General features: G+C 48.5%; 1 protein-coding gene across 2 annotated transcripts in view; it reads left to right on the plus strand.

Moving 5' to 3' along the window:
• Window positions 1–18,191, plus strand: part of lrp6 (low density lipoprotein receptor-related protein 6) — a 62,930-nt gene that overhangs the window by 23,633 nt on the left and 21,106 nt on the right. For both annotated transcript variants that reach the window (XM_012838254.3, XM_012838255.2), the window contains exons 5-10: window positions 2,398–2,532; window positions 6,499–6,895; window positions 8,457–8,628; window positions 13,645–13,861; window positions 15,292–15,581; window positions 17,667–17,893. In XM_012838254.3, the coding sequence (XP_012693708.1) occupies window positions 2,398–2,532; window positions 6,499–6,895; window positions 8,457–8,628; window positions 13,645–13,861; window positions 15,292–15,581; window positions 17,667–17,893 (1,438 nt within the window). The remainder of the gene's footprint in view (window positions 1–2,397; window positions 2,533–6,498; window positions 6,896–8,456; window positions 8,629–13,644; window positions 13,862–15,291; window positions 15,582–17,666; window positions 17,894–18,191) is intronic.

Consider the following 18,191-nt stretch of genomic DNA (forward strand, 5'->3'; position numbering starts at 1 on the left):
TTTGGTTGCTGCACGTATGTGCAAAGCACAGCCAAGCACTCCTGAATTCCCCTCCAACAAAACCAACTAGCTGAATGATTCTCCATATTTATTAAGCTTTCTCTCACAAGTGAAGGCCAGGCAGATTGTGGCAATAACTCCCAAGCAAGCTGACTTGCACCGACTTTAGAGGGCAAAATAGCAGATCTGGTTTTCAAACTCGTCGCTGATAACAGTTGATCATCCACTCTGCACGTTCACAGTAGACTTTCTTTTTTTCTTTTCTTTTTTTTTTTTGCTCCTGGTGGAAAGCCAGACCAGTATGCAACAATGACTGTATGCAGCAATGACTGTATGCTGCAATGACTACAGTTGATGGCATACAGTATTAGGGATGCACGATATTGAATTTTAGCCGATATCCGATATGCCGATATTTACAAGCTCATTTTGGCCGATTGCCGATACCGCTATATTACACCTCTGCTTTTTAATTATTGAAAAGTCTCTCCTGTACTAGAATGAATCTGTTATTATGATAGGGTATTGCTGTAGATACAGGACATTAATAACTTGATTTGTATCATTTTAGAAATAGACATTCACTCATGAAAACTATTGAAATTATTTCAAATATGGCAGATTTATTTATATTTTCACGTCACAATTTTCAACAGTACCTGAAAATGCAACTTGGCAAGCTAACGTTGGTTAACTGACTTACAGTTTAATAACATCCCTTCTAGGATTTCTAGACTAATCTATGTAACCTTATTGCCAAGTTAGCTATATAAATTCCATATATGCAAAAGTAAGCCATGTACAGATAGAGTGGGCTCGTGACATAACGTTATACATCCCGTCAAATGAGATCATCAACTTCGCTGGTGTCACGTAGCATGCAAGCTAACTAGCTAGTGTTGTCTAGCTAACTAGCAACTTATTAACTTCTGTTAGCGCGCGACAGGTAATGTTGCAAAGCATTGCACGCGGGTGGTCTGCATCTATGCATGCGACCTACGTTACGGCCAAGCTGTCGTCTCCTCTTCATTCTCCTGAAAAGTTTCCTGACAAATAGCATGTCAACATCCTCTGATACTGTGAAGTACTGCCACACAGCCGACGTATTATATTACGTTGTTGGCGCTCATAGTAACCAAAACATTTGCTTAACGTGCGCATAATTTGAACGTCACCTTATCGGCCAGGTACATCGGCAGAAATGTTCATATCTGCAGATGCCGATAATTACGTTTTTAAGCTTTTATCTGCAGATATTATCGTGCATCCCTATACAGTATTGAATGTTCCTTAGGTTATTGATTTATTCATTCATTGATTATTTATCCCTTTTTCCCGTCCCTGCCTGGCCTTGTTTGAAGTTAAAGAAAAAAAGAAAACTAGGCCCAGCTTTGCACATGGCATGTGTTGTAGTAGAACTCTCTAGAAATGATGATGATGATGATGATGGTGCGGCCGCCTTTTGGCCTCCCCGTGCAGCACAAGCACAATGGAGCTCCCTGTTCTCCTGTCCTCTTGTCTGAATGTGGAGAATTTCTCATGGCTGGGAGAAAAGCCTGGGATTCGGTCACAGCCTCTCCTGTAGCACACCTTTCTCCACCTCTTCCTCCCTCCCTCCCTCCCTCTTCCTCCCTCCCTCCCTCACTCCCTTGCTGCTGTCTTGTTATTTTGCCCTCTCGCTTGCTCTCTCTCACTCTAATCGTGCCTGAATTTGTCTCTCTCTCTCTTTCTTTCCCTCCTGTTTTTTCCCTGCCTTTCTCTCTGTCTCTCTCTCACTCTCTCTCACACACACACACACACACACACACACAAACACACACTGTACCCCCACGCACTCTCCCTCTTTCTCTCTCTCTCTCTCTCTCTCCCACACACACACTGTATTTTTCTCTCTCTCTCTCTCTTTGTTAAAAAACTCTCCTCTGTGCCTTCCTCTTTCCCCAACTCCATGACTCTTATGCTGGCTCCTCTTGTTTCTGATTCTGCCTCCTTGTCTGTCTGTCTCAGTGTCCCTTGGGTGGCAGTGAGGTTTTGGTGCTTATGATGCTTTGACCCCCCCCCCCACACCACACACACACACACACCCTCCAGCCTCTCACTGACATATCAGGCGGCAGGCAGTGACAATCACACACTATTTGAGTTAAGATGAAGTGAAATCTGTGACATCCCAGACTTTTTCAATCAGACCTGTGGCGAATCGACTTGTGTGCTTTGCCTTGTACCATTTCATGCTCTTTCCACATGGAAATAATATTGGCAGAGGGGGGGAAAGGTTGTCATCAGAATGGCTCTTGTGTGGGATTTTAACATCATTGGTTTGGTTGTGTCCAACTTGTAGGTTGTTGGAAGTAATGGAATAACTCTCTGTGTGTGTGTGTGTGTGTGTGTGTTCAGTCGTGCCAACCCACTGCTCGGTGAAGAATGGAGGTTGCTCCCACCTGTGTCTGCTCTCTCCCAACGAGCCCTTCTACCAGTGTGCCTGTCCCACCGGGGTCCAGCTGCTGGGCAACAACAAGACATGCCGAGACGGTAAGCCCCCCCCCCCCCCCCCCCCCCCCCCCCCCCCCCCGCCAGGATTCGCATGGAGCACATGTGACCCGTTTGCAGTTGCAGGAAGGGTGATTTCTGGGTGGGTTGACATGGGGTTTTGGATGGAGAGAACATCTATTTTAAAGTGGAGTGTGGTTCAAACAAGGCTTGATGGTCTTCCAGGAAACCACTCTAGATGTTTCTCCTCACCAAAAATACATACCATGTCTTAAATTACTGTATAAATGATTCACAGACTTTTTTTGCAGTCTTGTATTCAACTGAAATAAGTACAGTTGTACAGTCGGGCCAATCATACTGCCCCACCCCAAGTGTTCTGACACTCACCCAACCCTGTTGAATAAGCTTATCAGCCTCAAATGCCCCCTTGGCCAGGGTTACCCCGGGGTTTGAGGTTTCTGTGGTGCGCTAGCCTTACTGATGTGAGCAGAAAGCTGGCTATCAGAGAGACAGAGTTATTTTGATCACAAAACACTTGCTCGGGGGTCCAATAATAATCCCACAGCTAACCGCACTACCCTCAAAACAATAACAGTTCTTTTTTTTTTTTGTTTTTGTTTTTTTTTTCAGTTTTTTTTTTTTCTGTATTTCTTTCTCCTTGCCTCTGTTTTTGTATTATTCAGTGTTTCCAATCGCTTTTTTATTTGCTGTTAAAGATTAGTTGAGGTTCCACGCTCTCTCCATTTAAAGCTCACGGGTTCTTCTCTTTGAGCTGCTCAGGAAGTGTGGATTTGAAAGCGGAGCGGGGTGCGCTGTTGTCCAAATCCCGCTCGGAGAACTGGGGATGAGCGGAGCGAGAGGCCTGTCCAAAAATGCCTCGGTGGAAAAAAGAGCTCGCAATCACATTTATTTCGATGTTTTGCCTCGTCCTTCCTTTTTCGAAATGAAATGCACAACTTCAGCCGAAAAACTATTACGTATTTGTGGTGGTGATTTGCTGTTGTTTGCTTCAGGTTTATCCACTTCCTAATCAAGTATACACACCATTTAAAAAAACTAAAAAAATCAGCTAAGTTTCAGAAATGCGTTTGCCATATTCTGTTGACTTTTGTTTGGTTTGCGATGGTTGGAACACACTCGTCAGTGTCCAGTTTGGCTAAATTGTTGACGTGCTGAATTGTGTTCGTTCCTCTTCAAACGCAGTCGCTATAGAAGGTAGAGGTTTTTTGCAGTCATTTGGTTAACCTTACTTAAACTGTTGTAGGATCTTAAATGGCCCTTTGAGAAATGGTTTGAATTCCCAAAGTTTGTATATGCAAATGTCTACACAGGCTTTTGTGCAGCGCAGTTTGTTTTTGGACCGAGTTCAAAGGAGAGCGCTTTGTTCTGTTGAATTGGAAACACAGGCAAGGAGGAATACTGTACTCCAGAAAGAGGCTGAGTCTCCACTCTCCTCCAGTCACTCTCTCTCTCTCTCTCTCTCTCTCTCTCTCTCTCTCTCTCTCTCTCTCTCTCTCTCTCTCTCTCTCTCTCTCTCGCTGTTTTTCTAGTTCTCCCCTTCCCCCCGTACTTTTTGTCTTTCTCACTCCCTCTCTAGCTGTCTGTGTCTCTTACGTTCTCTCTCTCCCCCCCCCCCACCTCTGTGCGTTCAGCCCATGTGAACAGCTGAAGGTGCTGTGGACTGACCTGTGGTTGCCATGGAAACTCCTCTCATTGAGAGAGCTGTGTGATTCATAGCCTAGACTATTCCATCAACCCCCCTTCCCCCTCTCCCCATTGCCTTGTTCTCTCTCACTTATGCTCGCCCTCCCTCTCTCTCTCTCACTCCTCCACTCTCTCACTCCAGCTCTCTCTGGCTTTCTCTCTCTCCCCCTCTTGTGCTCTTGCTCTCTCACTCCCTGCCTCTAGACTGACTCCCCACTCCCCCCCACCTCCCCATTCTGCCCGCTCTCTTTATTTATATTTTTCTGCTTCATTTCCCCCAGTCAACAGATTGCCGAGGGAGAGAGGGCAGGCAGGCAGGCAGTCTTTTGTTGGGGAGAGGGATCACATGCTCCCCCTATGGACAATGCCCTCATTCACTCCCCGGCTTTCCACCATCTCCCATGGCTTGCTGGTAGGGGTGGTGGGGGGGTTGGGGGGGGGGGGGGGTTCTCGCCGGCCTGGCCTCCCCCTCGGCGTGCTCTGTGCCACCAGGGGTTTCGGCCAAGGTGTGCCCCGAGGGTAAAACCGTGTACGGGGGATTTTGAGGGGTGTTCTCTTACCCACATCCTTCTTTAGGCGGACACCGTGCCATTCCCCCCCCCCCCCCCTTTCATAGCCCTCATGCCAGCCTTCATCCCACCGTAACTTCTACCTCTACTTCCCCCATGCCCATATAAGTCTGTCCGATAATACCAAATAAATCTTTGAGTCTTTCAGCAGGAGACCAATTTGTCAAACCCTGTGTCTAATGTTACTCCTAGCCATGGCTAGCCACGCCTCCATGACCTCCCTACACCCCAGAATGGGTGAATGTATGGGTCACCAGCATCAAGGGGCCACCACAAGGGCGCGCCATGCTGTGTTTGTTCAGCCGTTTCTTAAATATGTATCCCCAAGAACTACCTTTTCACATGTGTCAATCGTGACTTAAAAAATTAAAAAAGCACGCAACTTGTTTTCCAGTTTTAGTAACGTGTCCTATCCTATGGAATAGTTGTTGTTTTTTTCACAAAAGGATTGTTAGCGTACGAAAATGACATGTACAAAGTTGTTACATGTCTCTTGAACAGCGCAGACACCCCCATTACTGCGCACAGACACCCCTAAAAAAAACCGTCCAAACCCCAAGCGAAACAAGTTCCTCTTCAAGGGCCCTCAGATGTGTTCGGAGGCCACCAGCTGAGAAGGGGTGAGGGGCAACCAGTCGCGTTTGTTTGGCTGGGAAGTCTTAACTAGATGGAGGCCTATAGGGGAATGCGCATCTCCTGAATAGGGGGGGAAGAAAGAGGAGGAGGAGGGAACGAGGGATGAGAGAGGAGGGGGAGCTTACGGCCATGCTTGACTGTTCAAAGCAAAGCCTCTGATTGATCTTTTCACAATTGAGGGGTTTTTTTTTTTTGGGAGGGAGGGGCAGTATGAGGGGGCAGGACCCATCCGCTCATAGGAACAAGGGCAGACAAATGAGTTTCTTTTTCTTCTCCAAAACCTCTTTGCTTCATCCGAGTTGAAGCGAGGAGGGTAGGCACTATGTTTTGAGGGGTTTGGGAATAGAAGACTGAACTGTTTGACTGACTATAGTAGACAATCCTCACCCTCATTCCATTACCCTGATTGCTTTGTGCAATCCGATACCCGTCCTTTGGTGTCCACGCCTAATATAAAGTTACAGTTTTCCTTTTTCTGACACTGTTTCTCATCATTGGCTTGCTTTGGGCTAGTTCTCTGAAGTATACTTTGGCACCAAACAATCTCTAAGCTGTGTTGACAGAATATGCCTACTTACTAGAGGTTATGTTTACGTGACACAGGTGTTGCTGTTCTGATTTAGTTGTTTAGAAGTCAGTTACATTTTTGTTTTCTCTAATATTTAGGCCCTTTCTTTCTGGGGCAGTTTCCCGCTAACTTCCAACAAAGAAAACTAAACATAAAAATTAACAGAGAATTATTAAAGAAGAGAGGTTGAATAGAGGTCAGTTCTGTTGTGTGGTTGATATGCCTAAGCACAGACAGTTTGCTGAAAAAAATATGTTGATCTGGAGGAGCTTACCTGCTGTCATTTGCAACTTTTAATCATGGTATTGATTGTGGAAAATGTGGAGGAATGTAGTTCAATAAATCAAAATGTTTTTTCTTCTGAACAGATACAAACGCTTGAACGCTTCAGTTGCCCGAAAGTGTAATCAGTCCATTTCATCAGTACAGAATCTAGTCAAACAGGTGTTTCAAAATACCTGGCCAGATTTGACCATGACTCCCGAATTCTTCCAGCCAGTTTCTCACCCTGTCCTTCTCGCCCCGTAGGTGCCACTCAGCTCCTCCTCCTGGCACGACGCACCGACCTGCGACAAATCTCCTTGGACACGCCAGACTTCACCGACATCATCATGCCCGCAGAGGACATTCGGCATGCCATCGCCATCGACTACGACCCCATCGAGGGCTACGTGTACTGGACGGACGACGAGGTGCGCGCCATCCGACGCTCCTACCTAGACGGCAGCGACGCCCAGGTGGTGGTCACCTCGCAGGTTAGCCACCCCGACGGCATCGCCGTGGACTGGGTCGCCCGCAACCTGTACTGGACCGACACGGGTACCGACCGGATCGAGGTGACCCGACTGAACGGCACCATGCGCAAGATTCTGATCTCTGAAGACCTGGACGAGCCGAGAGCCATTGTGCTGGATCCAGTGGCAGGGTAAGCATTCAGCTCTAGTTCCTGTCCTGTTAATCAGAACTTAAAAAGCTAGAATAGCTTGGAGCACTATTTCGAGTGAAGACAAATCTGCAAAACTATTGCTCTAATGTATCTTGAAATAGTTTTTCCTGCTTTATGAATATAGCTTTGTGCAGACAGTTCTTTGTTGTACAGGGATTTTATTGGTTCAAAATATTTAGACCGTGTACATCATAATTCCTGCATTAGTGGATGTGAGACACCTGTAAACCTACATACCAGACCACTTGGTTGATGTAGATCTGTACAGGACCACTTGGTTGATGTAGATCTGAGCAGGACCACTTGGTTGATGTAGACCAGCTCTAGGCTCACAGCAGCATCTCTGCTAATGTGCGCTCACAGCAGCATCTGTGCTAATGTGCTTGGTTTCTTTGTGGCGTTTCACGCTTGGCGGAGGAGGCAGAGAGCCAGGATGGGGGGAGCGAGGAAGAGGGAAGGGTAGCTGTGAGTCAAGCCACAGCTTTTGCGTGCCTCAGATGCTGTTTATATAGGAAGTGAGGTCACCGCATTTACACTGGGACCTCCCTGCCAAAGCCGTCGTGTGTGTGTGTGTGTGTGTGTGTGTGTGTGTGTGTGTGTGTGTGTGTGTGTGTGTGTGTGGTGTGTGTGTGTGTGTGTGTGTGTCGATCCATGAGTGCGTGTGTGTGAGCGACGATGATCGTAATAAGCGGGTGTCCCTGTAAGGGGCCCAACCTGGCCATCTGCCCTCCGTAGAGTAGAGGGACGGGGGTGGGGTGGGGACAGTTTGTTTGGGGGGGGGGGGGGGGGGGGGGGCACAGAAGTTGAGCGCATAGTTTTGGGATGCACCGTCAGCATCACCTGTCGACTGCAGGCACGCGCACTGACATCACAGCCGGATGCACATCTGCGCCTCGCCAAACCACAGCGTACGTTGGGGTTTTGCTTTGTGGCATAAGCTGTGCGATGACATCACCACGTCATGCAGGGCGCATCTTTTGCCCGCTCTGTAGGGCAAGGGCGGATGAGTAAGGGCTGAAGCACGTCGTTCTTTGCCATTAGGGGCCTCCACCGCTGTCGCAGCATGCCCCCTGGTATGTTTTTCTTTTCTGTCATATTTATTTAAGATATTTCCTCTTGTGGGCAGATGGCCTGCCACTCAGCAGCGATGACTCACTGATGAGTAACCGTGCAGAGCATGTGGAGAACAAGAGGTGGAGAAGGCCTACCTGCATCTAGGAGAGCCACAGGTCGCCTTAACTTAACTTGAAAAGAAAGTCGGAGTTGTCTGGCACAGCTGAAGTTTGTCAACTTTTTGACACTTTTAATTTTTATTTTATTTTTTTTACCTTTTTAGTTCATTTTTGTGTACTTGCTGAGACCTTGATGAATTGCTTGCTCCACAGCTCACCCAAAACACCTCAACCTTTCCCACCCTGTTAATGTCTGTGGAGGGCCGTGCCTTTAAAAACACATTTTCCCCTCAGGAATCTTGAATGTATCCTGCATGCATTCAATTTTATCTTTGAGAGACTCTCATTCATGCGTTTCCCTCCCGTAGGTACATGTACTGGACCGACTGGGGCGAGATCCCAAAGATCGAGCGGGCAGCCCTTGACGGCACGGACCGGGTGGTGATGGTCAACACCTCCTTGGGCTGGCCCAACGGCCTGGCGCTGGACTATGACGAGAAGAAGATCTACTGGGGCGACGCCAAGACGGACAAGATTGAGGTAGGCATCTCATCTTCACTGATAGGTGTGCGCACACCTGTGGCCTTCAGGAGCTCTGCACACTGATTGCGAGAGGGAGGAGTCTGGGACCATACAAAGGAAGGAAGGAAAGATTATTATCCACTAAGGTCGGCCAGGCGTCTCCAACATGCTAACCGGTAAAAACTGTCAAGTAGCACGGATTAATGGAAAGGTCAAATATCTCTGTGTAATCCTTGACTAAGACCTTTGGAGTTTACCTTTTTTGGCAGCATTAGCCATGTGATCAGGTATGCTCCAGCCTCAAGGGTGGCCAGCCCATTTTAAAGACCGTGACCCCCTGGAGCAGTGAACAGAGGGCAAATTGCCTCTCCTAGTCCCCATGTACGCCTCTGTGTTCTTGCCCTCCAGCAGGATGGCATGTCCTAGTCCCCATGTACGCCTCTGTGTTCTTGCCCTCCAGCAGGATGGCATCTCCTTGAGATGGTGCCTCTGTGTGCTCATGAGTTAGGCCATGAGCAATCCCAGAAGCAGCGCTGTAAGGCCATGAGCAATCCCAGCGGCAGCGCTGTAAGGAGATGAAAGCTGAAGGATGGCTAGAGTGCATCAGCCCAGCAATCGTCTCCAACTTCAGACCGTCAAACAGCTTTGTGTGTGTGTGTGTGTGTGTGTGTCTCTGTTTGTCTGTACATGGCTCTGTGTTAAGCATTGACTTGTCTCATTAGTAGACTCTCAGTGGGGGGTGGGAGTAGGGGGGTGTTGGGGTGCTGTGAGCATCGATGGTAATCCTGACTGATAATGCCGTCCGTGGGGGGGGGGTGGGGTGGGGGGGTTTATCCGTCGGCCCGCTGCATGCTGTGCCAGAGGCCCGTCTCTGCCAGCTCCCTGCCAGCCTGTGAGAGCGCTCTCTCTCTCTCTCTCTCTCTCTCCCTCTCTCTCTCTGCCTCTCTCTCTCTGCCTCTCTTTCTCTCTGCTTCTCTTTTCCTTCTCTCTCTCTGCCTCAATCTCGCTTGCTTTCTGTCTCCCCCCCCCCCCCCCCCCCCAGCCCAGCAGCTCAGAGAGGGTTCTCTCCTGCCTGTCCGTCTGCCTCACTGGCGTGCCTGCAGGGCTTCAGTGTGTATGGGGGGACTGCGAGGTGTGTGTGTGGGGGGGGACTGTGAGGTGTGTGGATATGTGTGTCTGCATTTGTTGCCACATTCAGTGTCCTGGGCTAGTTTTCTAGGCGTGGGTTTGTGAGGAATGTATTAGTCATGTATTCATTTTCATATTCACGTTAAGTCAGACTGTTTCAGTGATTTAATGATACAATCACTGCCACCAGTTTGTTTTTTCAACTTGCCACTTCTCAGAGTTTCAAACAAGTTGCGCATTGTTGCAGGTAGTCTTGTTTCTTGGCACAATTTCTGCTTCTTGTATAATGTAGGTAGTATTGTTTATGGGGTAAAAGCAATGTAGGGTCCCATTGATGTTTTGTGTGTGTGTGTGTGGTGGATGGGGGGTGGTGGTGAGGAGAGGTTTATAGGTGCCTCAAATAAACATTTTCAAACCATATTTTCTTTTGAGACCTGAATGCCCAGAAGAAGAAAAAAAGAAATGCACTTGTGTTAACCGTATCCAGCTTGAAACAGAACTTCAGGGGAACATGGTTCTGCTTCCACCCCAGTTTGACACTTGCCAATCAAAATAAGGCAGCGATTAGTTCCTCCGCATGTCTGTCAATACGGACCATTTAATTCCCCCCTGCGCCACGGCCCGGGTGGCGTGGCCCACACCGTCTCCCCCACTCCTCCTGGTCCAACATCAAAGGCTAGCCGTCTCCGCGGAAACTCGATCGCCTAAAGTTCGGCACTTTGAGAGGTGCTGACAGTCGGACCGCGGAGCAGAATTAGAGCTCTCTTTCAGTCCCGGGCCCAGATGCCTCGGCAGGGGTGAGTTTGTTACCTCTCGCCTCAACAAGGGGGCCTTCACAGGCACCTACCGCAGCTAATCTTCACAGATCTCCTGGACCACTTGTGCGCAGAGAAAACTAAAAAGGGCGTTTCTTTTCCTCCTCTCTCAACATGGCTTCTCATGAATTGGGGGGGGGGGGGGGGGTATTTCTGGGCTCTCCAGCTGTCATGGCGATGGCTCAGGATGGCGTACCAACATATCCGGTCATTGCCCTCTTCAGATGAGCGGTTACAACTGCTCTGGTGGGCCTGATGTTTCCTGCCTTCTCCCCCCCCCCCCCTCTTTCTCCCTGCAACCCCCTCGCTTGTTGAAGTCGGTGTCATTCAAAATGAGTGGGGGGGAGGTGATGGGGCTTCTTATTTTCTTTCTTTTCCTCTCAGGCAGTCATTTGGACAGCCTGGCTTTTGTGCTCAGGCAGTGTCGGAGCCGCCTCTCGGGGTCCTCGGCGCGCACAGGCTGTGTTTTGCGGCGGCAGCCCACATCTGGTTCAGATTGCGGCCTCCACTCCAGCTGCGGTCGACACTGTTTAGAATAGCCCCAGAATTCGAAACCCACACCACACTGTGGTCGCAGCTCCCAAACCAGTGGAGACCTTTTGGCTGAGGCCATTTTGCCAAGGATGGAAACTTCATTTTAAATATATACACTCTTGTGAGTGCTTGTGTGTATGTGTGTGATCGTGTGTGAACATATCTACTGTGTGTGTGCATGTGTGAGCATATCTACTGTGTGTGTGTGTGTGAGCATATCTACGGGATGGGTGTGTGTCAAAGCATATCTACACTGTGTGTGTGTGTGTTTCAGAGGGAGGGAAAGTGAAGGGGTCTAAAGAGAGAGGATGCTGCACAGCACTCACTATTTCCATCATCTTCATAAAGCACCTCTGGGATTTTCTTTTGATGTGTGACAGTTTCCCATCATCTTATTTGTCCCTGTGCAGCCGGACCTGTTGCTTACCTATTGAACATGTTTTGTGTTTTCCACACTCAGTGTACTCAAGGCTTCCCCCCGTCCTATGGACTCTAACAAGGCAACGGCTGGAAACAATAAGGCCGATAGAGCAAAAATATAGTTTAAAATGAACTCCAGAAATCTTGGAAGAAAATGTTTTGAGTATGTGGAACCCTGGCAACTCTACAGAGGGAGGAAAAGGAGTCAAACAAGCTCAAGGCTTTTTGCGTTTTTCTCTTACGTGAGGTTTTGAAATAAATAAATAAAAAAGTAAAAAGGGGGGGGGGGTAACTGCTCAGAACGTTGGGAGTCAGCCTCTCTTCTGTTTGCTCAGAGTCCTTTGGCACCTTTTAAATACTCTGAATGCGTTGCTTTTTCATCCCCCATAATGCATTGCATGTGTCCCGTCCCGTCCCCTTTCAACTTCTCCAGTCCTACCAGTCCAAGGTGTCCCTGTGGTCATTAACCCCACTCCCGTATGCGTTCATTAAAACATCTGTGAAGGAAGTGATCTCATAACAGTTAAATATTCCAGAGATCATCTATTTTTTTGTATTTTTTTTTTTTTCAAAATCAAATTCCTCCCCTTCACGATACACACAGAACAGTTTAACGCATATTCCCATGTTTGTCCTGGATCGCATAGTTCTTTTTTCCCCCTCCTTTTTTTATATTATTTTATTCTATCCTTTTTTCCTTTCCTCCTTCCACCAAAGGCACCGTGCTGCCATCATGAAAGGCAGAGGAGGCTAAACGGCCACAGCGAGGCTCAAACTGGGTGCAAGGAGCGAGCCAGCACCGCCTCCCCAAACTGGGCGTGCAGAGGAATCCAAATGTCTGGCTTCAATGGGATGACAATAAACAGTGTGTGTGTTTTGAAGGGCACACACATGCGCGCGCACAAACACATACACACACACACACACACGAGAAGTCAAGAATGTGGCCAAGTGTGTAGAGCCGGCAATGTGGCAGCCATATGCGTCCCTGTTTGTTTGCTCCTGCTGCTGCTTCTAATTAAAGACGGCGCAACACGCTGCCAGGTCGCCATGGCACGCTCTCTTTCTCACTCACGCGCTCACCAAGTGTGTCTCTCTTCTCTCTCTCTCTCGCTCACGCTCACGCGCTCACCAAGTGTCTCTCTCTCTCACGCGCTCACCAAGTGTCTCTCTCTCCTTCTCTCTCTCTCTCCTCCGTCTCAACCCCGTCTCAACCCCCCACTCTATCAGCTCTGCCCCCCTCCCCCAGCACCAGCACCACCACCACCACCAAAGCCAAACAGTATTCATGAAGACATAGACCAGCGAGCCCAGAATTTCTCACACCGCTCACGTATGGAACGGCGTGTTCAACATGGCTGTCGGCTGTTAATCATAGAAACCCAACTCCCTGAGAACCGTTAAAGTGTGTGTTTAAGTACCGCACTGTGCCGAGTTCTGCCGCTGCCGCTCCATACTGAAGGGAACTACACCATTGTGCCTCTGTTGTCACTGGTGATGTATTGGGGATGGTGACAGCTGAGAGGGCAGTGGCTCATACGTTGGATGTGGTTTAGGAGTGGCTATAACTTTTAACTTTCAGTGTCGTAGCTCTGGTGTCGGACAACTGGTGAAAGCATTTTTGATTGATTGTGCTTCGGCAGAGATGACTGTCACTCTCTCTTCCTCTCTCTTTATCTTCCGGTCTTTCTCCTCGCTGTTCAGCCCATACTCCAGTCATTCAGCAGGAAGTAGACCAGACTTAATAGTGACTCGATGGTCTTTTCTGTGATGACACGATCATGGATGAATTAGAAATAGCCATCTTTGTTTTGTTCACTACTATGACCAGAAGCACCTGCTAACTGGCAGCTAAACACCAAACTGATGGGTGCTATATATGTATAAATATATGTGTGTATAAATATTATAATATATATTACACGTCTATGTAGGCCTAGATGGTGATAGTGTAGCACAACTTGTAGAATAATGTGTTGGCAACCCCCAGGGAAAGTGCACATACTGAGGAAAATGTGTATATATGTTACATTCACCGTAGACAAAAACGACTAAATGAATAGATGGTATGTAACCGTCACTTTGCGGCAGTCTGAAACCAGATAACTGACGTAGCATCCTGTCTGGGCGTCCTCAGGTGATGAATATGGACGGCAGCTCGCGGCGGATCCTGGTGGAGGACAAGCTGCCGCACATCTTCGGCTTCACGCTGCTGGGCGACTGGATCTACTGGACGGACTGGCAGCGGCGCAGCATTGAGCGCGTGCACAAGCACACGGCCGACCGCAAGACCATCATCGACCAGCTGCCTGACCTCATGGGCCTCAAGGCCACCTATGTGCACGAGACCTTCGGTGAGCAACCCCTCAGGAGATGTGTTTGTGTGTCTCTGTTTGTGTGTGTGTGTGTGTGTGTGTGTGTGTGTGTGTGTGTGTGTGTGTGTGTGTGTGTGTGTGTGTGTGTGTGTGTGTGTGTGTGTGTGTGTGTGTGTGTGTGTGTGTGTGTGTGTGTGTGTGTGTGTGTGTGTGTGTGTGTGTGTGTGTGTGTGTTTCCACTCACAAAGTCTAATTATTGCATTTCTGGTGTATTGCTCCTGCAGTATGTTATGTTTCACATATAGAATCCTGTCAGTAAATGTGATGGAGAAATAGTATTTTAAGTCTAAAGGGGTGTAAACACATGTTACTTATAATTATGTTCACCTGTGCATATTTTTATGTTTGTCTCAATGAATGTTCAAAACTTCTAAAGTGTCCATAAGATCTTAAAATATACTTAGTCAAAGGTAGAATAGTCTCTGTTTAAAGCTGTGAACAGTTTTGTATGAAATGGCAGATTGTATCCATTAATACTTTATCCGTTAATTAATACTATCCAAAATACTTAATTTTAGCCATTGCTAGAGCGTGTAGGCTGTGTAAAGAACAGTCTGTCAGAAATGGTGTCTTATTGCGGGCCTGTTCCATGGTTCTAGCGGTGTGTGTGATTGCGGGCCTGTTCCATGGTTCTAGCGGTGTGTGTGATTGCGGGCCTGTTCCATGGCTCTAGCGGTGTGTGTGATTGCGGGCCTGTTCCATGGTTCTAGCGGTGTGTGTGATTGCGGGCCTGTTCCATGGCTCTAGCGGTGTGTGTGATTGCGGGCCTGTTCCATGGCTCTAGCGGTGTGTGTGATTGCGGGCCTGTTCCATGGTTCTAGCGGTGTGTGTGATTGCGGGCCTGTTCCATGGCTCTAGCGGTGCTGGATGGACTCTGACTGAAGTAGCAGGGGTTGTCTGAGCAGACAGCACGAGGCAGGCAGAGCAGGGAAATGGGGATAACTCTCCGTTAATAATTGAACGCTGCACCTCGTTCGACGTGGGCGTAACTCCGACTGTGTGTGTGTGTGTGTGTGTGTGTGTGTGTGTTTGTTTCTTGTACATCTCCCTGTCCTGCTGAGTTGATTATTAGAAAGTGAAAGTGAAATCTCTGTTTCTTTTTTCCCCTCAACCATGTCTTTCCCTCTACCCCTCTTGGCCCTTCCTTTTCCTCTACCCATCTTTTACCGTTTTATTCTCTCCCTCTCTTCATTCTCTTCTCCTCTTCTCTTCTCCTTTCTTTTTACCCATCTCTCTAACCATTCACTCTCTCCCTCCTCATCTTCGATTCCTGTGCTCTCTTCATTTCTCTCTTTATCCTTTGCTTTATACCCATCTTATTCCCCATCCAACACCCAACCATTCTCTCTCTCTCTCTCTCTCTCTCTCTCTCTCTCTCTCTCTCTCTCTCTCTCTCCGCCTGTCCTCAGGTACGAATGCGTGCGCCGACAACAATGGCGGCTGCAGCCACCTGTGCCTGTACCGTCCGCAGGGCGTGGCGTGCGCCTGCCCCATCGGCCTGGAGCTGATCGCCGACATGAGCACGTGCATCGTGCCCGAGGCCTTCCTGCTCTTCTCACGGCACACCGACATCCGCCGCATCTCCCTGGAAACCAACAACAACAACGTGGCCATCCCGATCACCGGCGTCAAGGAAGCCTCGGCGCTCGACTTCGACGTCACCGACAACCGCATCTACTGGACCGACATTACGCTAAAGGTGAGGAGGAGGAGGAGGAGGAGGAGGTGTGAGGGCGGGGTGGGGTGGGAGGTGGTCTGCGTATGTATGTGTGTGTGTGTGAGTTAAGGGAACACACACACATGCCCCAGCGCTCCTCCTCTTGGCTGGCGCGCTGCCCGAAGCGCGGCTCAATAATGGGATCCCCTGAGATGGCAGCTTGGAAATAATTGATGTCTGAATCTCTCTCTCTTTCGCACTCTCTCTCTTACTTCTCTCTCTTCCTCCCTCCAATTCATTTTTTCTCTCCCTTCCCCCGTTCCCTCTTTCTTTCCCTCCCTCTTCACACTTCCACCTCTCTCCTCTCTCTCTCTCTCTCTCTCTCTCTCTCTCTCTCTCTCTCTCTCTCTCTCTCTCTCTCTCTCTCGAGGACTGTGAGCCTCTACTGTTGTTTTAGCTATGGGAGATGATTAGTTTATAGTCTATTTATAGATTTATTTTGTAAGAAAACACACAGAAAGCAGCTCCTGAAACCATGGTCAAATGTGTGTTTTATAGAAAGCTGTGTGTGTGTGTGTGTACACTGGTTGCATGGGTCATGGGTTTGAGATATGGTGAAGAGGAGTAGCCACAAAGCCCCGAGAGAGTGAGTGAGTCACTGTGTATGTTTGGACTGTGTGGACTGAGGGTTGATGGGAGGACCATTACACACCAACCACCAACTCCCCAGCTGCAGACCTGCTCCTGTGGGTGCCTTTCACTCATCACTCTCTCTGGCTCTCTCACTCTTTTTTTTTTTTTTTTTCCTTTGTTTTTTTTTATTCTCTTTCTCCTGCATTCCTTCCTTTTTCCAACCAGACCTCTTCCCTCTGTTATTTTTTCCTCCTCCGTGTGTGCGCCCCCCTACCCATTTGAAGTCTTCGGGCCGGTGTTTGACACTCCTCCATTTTAATACCCAGTTCAGGTTCACTGGCTACTTCTGTGAAGGTGCATGCATGCAATGGGCTAGTAAATATCCCAATAGCTGCGTAGTTTCTTCCCTGCGCACTGCTAGCGTTAGCCTTGGCTGGGTGGAACAGAAAGCTGTACGTGATATGAGGGGGGGGGGGGGCAGGGAGAGAGAGTCTGGGGGAGGTGGGGGTAGGGGTGGTGAAGGGAAGGTAGGATATCAGGGCAACCTGGGAGCCAATGTATGTCTTAGCAGGTATGAATAATTCAGAGAGCAGCATCTCTACCTTCCCCGTTCCTGCTACTGCTGCTCTGGCTGCCTAAATGAGCTGCGAGTCTTCTGCTCGCCACAGCCTGTTTTCTCACACACACGCATATACACACACACATGCATACACACACACACACACACAAGAATATATATGAGCGCACACAGTCTTTGCCTTCTTTCTCTCTTTTCCTTTCCTCATCTTTTTTCTGTGCCTCCTTTTTTTTTCCTGTGTGTTTGTTCGTCAAAATTTAGGAATAATTTGGGGGTCGCTCTCTGTGCTTAGAGATGTTCTGCCGGAGAAGATGGTATAAGAATGTTTGTTTTCTCTTTGGCATGTATTGATCTATGCATCATTACTGATTTTGTGCGGGTATGTGTGTATTTCTGTTTTTGCGTGTGTGTGAATGTGACCTTGCTTGGGGGATCTCGGCTCCTCGTCAAGGCAAATGTTTTCTCTCCTCTAACGAGGTACCAGGGGCTTTGCAAGTGCGGCTGGAACACCTTGCGGGGAATTGAACTTGGCAGACGAACCCCTCAAATGCGCATCTCTCACACACTCTATCTAGAACAGTTCAGGGATGCGCTTCTAAATACGTTCACTCAGATTGAAACCAGTAATATCACCGTGCAGGCTTCCCCATGTTTTCATAGTTTCATTCCAGACAGACCTTGCAGTTGAGTTTATATTCTGTTACTAGTGCAATGTCAAGAAAGTGTGGTTAGTTCTGCTCATTTTCACAAGGTGTAGGTTTTTTTTGCCATTGATTTGTAACTGTACTTTCCAAGTTTTAGATATTTTTTTGTCCTTGATCTGTAACTTCTCCCTGCTGCATCTCCAGTGGTGTTTCCTGGTCAGTGACTCACACTTTTCTTTTCCTTTCTTCCCCCTCTCCATCTCCATCTCTCAGACCATCAGCCGGGCGTTCATGAACGGCAGCTCCCTGGAACACGTGGTGGAGTTCGGGCTGGATTACCCAGAAGGCATGGCGGTGGACTGGCTGGGGAAGAACCTGTACTGGGCCGACACCGGAACCAATCGGATTGAGGTGGCCAAGCTGGACGGGCAGCACCGGCAGGTCCTGGTGTGGAAGGACTTGGACAGCCCACGGGCCCTGGCTCTGGATCCAGCAGAGGGGTGAGAGAGAGAGAGAGAGAGGGATGACGAAGGAGAGACTGAGTGATGGAGAAGGAGAGAGAGAGAGAGAGAGAGAGAGAGAGAGAGAGAGAGATTTTATCAGATAGATATTTTATCAGTCTATTTTGGCTGGGTCTTTACTCTGTGGATGAGCCTGCTGAAGTTCAAACACTGTGCCGCTGCCTTCTTCATGATGGTTGTCAATTTCACTTTATGTCACGACTAAAGTGAACACAACCTGTCGAGAAGGCCCAATACCATATTTACGATTTTCTGCCGCTGGAACCATCAATATCAG

Source organism: Clupea harengus, chromosome 16 (genome assembly GCF_900700415.2).
Source record: "Clupea harengus chromosome 16, Ch_v2.0.2, whole genome shotgun sequence".
Lineage (NCBI taxonomy): Eukaryota > Metazoa > Chordata > Actinopteri > Clupeiformes > Clupeidae > Clupea > Clupea harengus.